The sequence below is a fragment of the Penaeus vannamei genome, unplaced genomic scaffold (assembly GCF_042767895.1).
Source record: "Penaeus vannamei isolate JL-2024 unplaced genomic scaffold, ASM4276789v1 unanchor4399, whole genome shotgun sequence".
In the NCBI taxonomy this organism is placed as follows: domain Eukaryota; kingdom Metazoa; phylum Arthropoda; class Malacostraca; order Decapoda; family Penaeidae; genus Penaeus; species Penaeus vannamei.
In genome coordinates, this window is record NW_027217379.1 from 5,001 (window position 1) to 12,393 (window position 7,393).

General features: G+C 34.0%; 1 protein-coding gene across 1 annotated transcript in view; it reads right to left on the reverse strand.

Moving 5' to 3' along the window:
- The window catches only part of LOC113826787 (aminomethyltransferase, mitochondrial), a gene marked incomplete at its 5' end in the record, with an annotated part of 7,852 nt that extends 459 nt beyond the window's left edge, over positions 1-7,393 (reverse strand). The window contains 5 exon segments of the mRNA XM_027379675.2: positions 1-1,702; positions 2,216-2,335; positions 2,571-2,768; positions 4,921-5,058; positions 7,188-7,393. The exon segment at positions 1-1,702 is cut by the window's left edge and continues 459 nt beyond it. Coding sequence (XP_027235476.1) covers positions 1,529-1,702; positions 2,216-2,335; positions 2,571-2,768; positions 4,921-5,058; positions 7,188-7,393 — 836 coding nt within the window.

Genomic DNA, 7,393 nt, shown 5'->3' on the forward strand with positions numbered 1-7,393 from the left:
CTTGTACAACTTACAGACTCTTTTATAACACTGTTGCACTGACATTTGTGTGTTTCTGAGTTATATATTTATGATTCTTAGCAGTTATTCCATTGTGCATCATCTACAGAAAAGTATGTAACCAGTAACCATAAAATGAGTTAGAATATAAATGCAGGTCTTTTCAGGTGAGACAACAATAGGACATTATGATGAAAAATGGTCAAGCTTGCAGTAGTGACATCTCAAAATCATGTTTGATTGTGTACTACTAATGAGTTCATACAATTACTTCAATCAACATCTAAACTTTCTAAATGAAACTGGTTATGCTATTGATGGATTTCCACATACCATTTATCATTACAAAGGAAAATTACTGCAAATCTGTATATGCCCTTTTATATAATCCACTTGGATCCCTTTTATGGACTGTTCCACTAAAGTAAGGAAACATAGGAGAATCATTATACATTTTAATATGAAATGGGGCTGTTTTGCTAATGCTCATATTGGTAATTTTCTTGTGGCATTTTGAATTGATTACTGACGCTCATTTTTACAAATTTTAAATTAACAGCCTTTATGAATGTGCATGTATGCATGTGTGCAGGAGTATGATAGCTTTCTATTTCCTTGAAGACTGTAATTGTTTTTTTGTCTCATAGGAAAAGGTGACAGTAAATAGCTTCTCAAATGGTGATACATATATCCATATTTTCAAAGTATTTTTTCTTATTTCTAACTCGAAAAAAAGAAAGAAAGAAAAAAAAAAAAAAAAAACAGCAAGTGTACATTTTTCATTTTCTATTCTTTAAGCACTTCACACACATTGTAAAGTCTAGTAAGACAGCAGGCACAAGGGCAGGAACTTTAAGATATGTACAATGAAGTACATTACTGAAAAAATAATATAAAATGCACTGTTTTTATCATATTGTATAAAACTATATATTTGAAGCCATTTTACAGCAATTCTTACTTAAACACTGTATATGTCCCTTTGTGTATGTGAGCATAATGCTTCCTCATACATAAGGACAGGCTGAGTTTAACTAGAAATATAGCTACAGATCAAAATCATCGCAATGACCAAATCTTTTACCGTGTAATTTTCATTGTAATTTTGTATCTGGTTGTCAATTTAATGTTATCATTTATTTATTAAATCTGAACAGCCTTGTATTTTCCCAATATCAAATACTAATGACATAAAAGTGTGCAAGCACTGAAATGTAACTCCACTTTACATATTAACTTCTTTGACACATAAAAAAAATGCTGATCTTAAAAAAATACTATCTGCACTAACCTTCACTATTCTGTTATTTTATGTGTAACACTATTACTAAATTCATTACTACCAATAACTAAATAATATCCATAATCATATGTCAATCTTGGTATTTCTTTAGAATGAAAGAAAGAGGAGAAAAAAGAAGACAATGTAAACATTAGGAACAAATATGCACTCATATTCAGCAAGAAATTCAAAAGGGAAGATTTTACAAAAAACTTTTAAAACCTCTTTTTCACTATGGGCATGCTTTTACTTCTTGGTATAATAATGGCAGGTAACAAAAGGCATCTTTGATACTTTAGCTGGTATGGACTTTTTACGCACTTGGACAGACAACTCTGTGCCTACTTTCGCCACGGCAGCTGGGACATAAGCCATGGCCACATTCATTCCTAATGATGGGGCTGGACAACCACTTGTGACCTGGAAAAAAAAAATATATATATATATATTTTGCCTACCTTGCTACATGCTGTATATTATGAATGAATAAAGTAAATGTACTCACTTCCATGGACCAGTTTTATGAAAATTTATCCCAAACTTATCAGTAAATACTTACAATGGACAAGTTTTATCTGAATTTATCCTAAACCATTCCCTGCCTGATAGCTAATTAACTGAACTTGAAAACCCATCTTTTTCAGTAAGGGATATTTTGTAATATTCATGACACTGATCTCAGCAATGCATATGTCCCTCTCTTTCTCTCTTCACAAAATACAATTTGGAATACATAAATATGTGAAGGAAACTGCAGCATTTGGATCAATCATAAAGGTAAATGAACAAAGACCCTACTTGTAAAGGACATCTAATTCTACCCAAAATCATGTACATTGTTAGATTTGTCAGATCCTGCAAAAATCAGCAACAAAAGAAAATAACATATTTTTTGTAAGTTAAAGGCAGTAAAACGACGGTATTCTTTCTCACCTCTCCAACTTGGCTGCCATCAGCATCTAGAACTGGGCAGTGTGCTCTGGGTGGAGGTCCACTACACACTAGACCAACACGTCTGCGTTTTGGCTTCTCTTTTAGCTGTTTCAGTATGATCTGTACAAGGAAATCATCATTAAACTCTAATCTATTAGAATCCTAGATTACATCACTGTATCAAATTTCTACTGAAATCATTTTATCCACATTATTTGACATTTGTATTATTCTAGAAGTCTTTACATATGTATGCATGTGTGAGGGTACAAGTACACTTGTTAAATATATTCAAGTCTGCATATACATTCTGTATATCTGCATTTGTATGAGCGTAACTCGGTATCCCCATTACCTCAGCTCCCAAAAAATCAGCAGTCTGTCTACGTCTTTTCCCAATAGTCCAAGCCAAGCCCGCCTCAATAGGTGTGGTGTCATCATCAATATCATTTCCATAGAGGCAGAGTCCAGCTTCTAGTCTTAGGGAATCTCGTGCTCCAAGACCAGCAAGGTGAACACCTGCACCAACCAGAGTCTCACAGAGTTCTACAGCCTGAAAATAATGTACATGAAAAACACACTAGTAAAAGTTCTCCACATACCTAGTCACTGGCACAAGTTTCAGATACAGTTAAAACAGGGTTTCCCAACCTGGGGTGCTTGCACCCCATGAGGGTGTGATAGCATTCCATGGGGTGCAAAAAGTGTCCATCTTGAAGACAAGCAATTAATCTATTGATTACTTATAATCAAGAAACAGGAAGAAAAGAGCCATTGAATTGAAAATTCATTTATATAAACATTTTAGAGTTAGTCCTTTGATTTTATATGTAGATATTTCAACCAAGTACTTTAAAAATCTGGGACATGTTTTCTTGTCCATATGTTTGATTTTCGTTACCATATTAGAAAATGAAAAAGAATATTTTCTTTTGTTGATCAAATTTAGTATAAATTCACCTCCTTTATCCTTAAATCAGCTATAAATATAAAGGGGGTGCGAGGACACAGTAAAAATTTCTTATGGGTGCTAGTGCAAAAAAAAAAGGTTGGGAACCAGAGTTTGAAGCTAAATCAATGTCTGATTGTCAAAAGAAAGGAATAATAATAAACCTATGATAAATTCACAGTTTTGTTTATACATAAAAGCAAAAGGTTAACAGCACATAGAATCAAGATATCTGTGAATCTTCAGTTATTTTCCTATGCAATTTAAATGTTGCAAACTGAAAATAGGTTATCTAATCTATAAAACTAAAAAAAAACATACTTGGAAAATAGGCAGGACATTTGTAAAAATAGATTAATTTGATCATGACCATCACTTGTACAGTATTCTCATCTAAGAGTTGGCCAAACATTGCTGTGATGCAACTTGCACTTTTTTCTAATCAAGACATTTTCAACTTATTTATGTCACAGTTGAAAAATATTTTAGATTTCACTAATCCATTGATTTAATGAATTCTTCATCCTATACTATTTTATTCATATTTTACTCAATATAAGTTTTCAAACTTCTGAAGATAAAGCCAAAATCATTGCTTGCAAAATATGCAGAACATGTGATATTTCTTTCTTATATGAACAAAATTACAGTATTTCATTTACTAATAAAAAAAAAGGCAAGCTGAGAAAAATAACATGTTATTGGTCTTACATGCAAAAACTTTACAGTACATGTCAAACTGGAATCTTTATCCCATGCACTGTCCACTGTAGTTTTCCTTTATGAATTCTGTTTACACATAGATGGCTTCATTGTTGACCTTTTAGTCAACAATGAGCATCCCTAATCATACCGTGTTATGTCCTTATCAGCACACTATGCATTATTATTGAGATTGAGACCTGCCCTCACCTTCTATCCAGTTCCTTGATACAAAAAATCAAGGAACAGAAAAAAAAGAAAAAGAAGAAGAAAAAAAAAAAAAAAAAAAAATATATATATATATATACACACACACACACACACACACAAACACACACACACACACACACACACACACACACACACACACACACACACACACACACACACACATATCAAGGAACAGGTGCAACAGGTTAGATTTAGTAGGTCTAGTATACAACTTCTTGGTGCAAATTAAACTAAGACCACAATGGATATGCATATGGTTTGCAATAAATAATGAAACAATTAAAAGTTCCAGAAACAATTTTTGCAGCTATTTAAAACAAGACATGTAATTCAAGATCTGATATACATGATCTGGCCTCTTTTCCCTTAATAAATATGTTATAGATGCCCTAAATAACAGCAAATGCAGTATACTGCACTTATCTAAGCAGCTACAATATCAATCTTAAGTACACACACACACACACACACACACACACACACACATATATATATATATATATATATATATATATATATATATATATATATATATATATATATATATATATATATATATATATATATATATATATATATATATATATATATATACATATATATATATATATATATATATATATATATATATATATATATATATAAACATATGTATATATATATATATATATATATATATATATATATATATATGTATGTATGTATAAACATATGAATACAGTATATAATGTCTAAAAACATAGTATCGGTGAGGCAAAAGTTTTTGTTTCCATAAGCTGTAAAACAAAACGTCTCTCTTTTCTACATGAATATTATACAATACCTTATTATTTGGGACGGATATTTCGACGCCATCTTCCCCCGTGTAGCCACACCTTGTCACTCTGCAGGGGATACCTGCAACTTTCATTTCTTGGGTTGTCATAAAATAGAGTTGACTCAAGTCTCCCTCCACTAACGGCTAAAACAAAGAAAAGAAATTATGAGTATTATTTCTTATACCATTTGCCAATAAAAATGGAATTTAATTAATAAAACCATAAAATCTTGAAAATATACAAAATGCCCTTCCTTAATGACTTGACATGTATATAGTTTCCTGACATAATTAAGTGAATTTTAACCAGGACAATTACATTTATGAATAAGCTCTCATATATATATATCTGGACCCTTGACCTTTTAACAAACGACAAATCACAGCAATATAAATGGCAACATGAAGAAATTTTGTATCATCAATCAATGATTTTACAATGGAAACTGTAAGAACCAGGCTACACTTTTAAGTTTAGTCTATTTTCTGAGAAGCTTAAAATGATCTTTCTATGTTTTGAACTGATTAATTACCTATATATTTTTCTTGATAAAGATTACTAACAATCCACTTATACATCATTAGCCTTGTGTCAATTAGAACAACTTTTACACTTGGGAACAACCAAAAAACCTCCTGGCATGAAAAATCTGATAAGATAAAGTTTGTAGACCATCCTGGCAATTTACTATCATTTATGGAACCGGCTAAAGCTCTATATGTCAGAATATATAGTGGAAGTTTGCTGACTTCTACAGTATGACCTATTATGTAAATGTAACTCCAAATAAAGGACATAACCATTTAATAATGGAGAAAATAAAGTTACAGTCATAGAAAATGCATAATAATATATTGGATTTCTAAAAAACAATCTGCAGAAAGCAGGAGTATGGCCACAACTGCTTGCATGAATCTGCTAATCCATAGGCCTACTCTTGTGGAGAAGTCCTTCAAAACCAAACACACTGCCACTATGCCTATTCTGATATACCAGAGCTTGTCAACTTCCTTAGCAATTCATCAAATTAGGGCCAGTTCAAATTTTACCTGTCAAATACACATGGAGGAGATTTGTTGAGGTCATTTTTTCTAATAGTTACACCAAATGAATTATGTTGATTTTGGTATTGTTGGATTACCCTCACCCTCTACAATGAAAATATGTAGGTTTTATTGAACAAAAACCCTCCAATCCCCCAATAGCAGATGAGGGCATGAAAGGTACCAGGGAAATTGCAGGGTAAAATATCAATAATAAACACAGAATCAATCATACTGTCTAATACAGAAGGCTGTACTGCCCTTTAACTGACACCCAGAAAAAGAAAGAGTTCTCCATGTATTCACAGCAGGAGAGAGTGTACAACTGCCATGTGGGAGCACCTTTACCAAATCTGTCCGACACTCTCCTGCTGTGAATACGATTCTTTGTTTTCCTGGGTGGGGGTTGGGGGTGGCAGCCCCTCATGGGGGATTGCAGAAGGCACAGCCCCTTGCATTTGATAATATAGTGATTATGCATACCTTACACCCCAATTTTCCTAGTAACTTTCAAGCCCTCCCATGTTATCTGGGCCAAGCTTGTCACTAATTGGTGGGTTGGGGAGTTTCTGCACAACAAATCCAACATATTTGTATGGTAGAAACCAAGAGGAAGCCAATGATAACAATATTGTCACAATCTGCTTGGCAGAACTATTAGAAAAAATTACCATAGTTTGTTGATGTGTGCGTGTGCATGTTAATGCTGTGTTCCGAACTGCTCGTCCTGCTTGTCCAGACCAGTTGGACGAGATGTTTTGACCATTCGGAACCTCCACTATCCCGACCCGGACAAGTAGTCTAGCTCGTCCAACTCGCCCTCCTGCGAACCTGGGCGAGAAGGACGAGATGACGTCACAATAGATTTTGTATGGAAACACTGACAGTTGCAAGTATCCACAAGATGTTGGTGGGTAATTTTATGACCATTTATTGGTGTTATCAAAGGATATTTGTGTGTTTGTCCATTGCAGGTAAGTTAATATACATCAAACACACCAGTATAATAAAAAAGTAAATGTTTACATTTGAGCCAGTTGCATTCTGGGCAGAAAGGGTCTTGGAGGTTCCAAAAGCGGCCCACTTATCCTGCTGGTCCTGAACAAGGTGACTGAACGAGCAAGACATGGAGTTCCGAACGCAGCATTAAGCAAAGGAATTCAATAAGCCATTCTACTGCCTAAAAATATGACTAATATGAGAGCAATGACTCTGGAAGTACTGTTCACCTGCAAAATCTTGGCCATCTCGGGGCCCTGCACAGCCACCAGGCCATGGTCATCGATGATTTCGAGTTCGGCGTCTCCTCCGCCAGCTTTGAAGCTCGCCAGGTGTTCTCTCAGGTGCTGCAGGTCTTTCTCCTTGCAACCTGCGTTGCTAACTACATACAAATAATCCTTATCCGTCTTGCTGCAAATCAGATCATCTATTATCC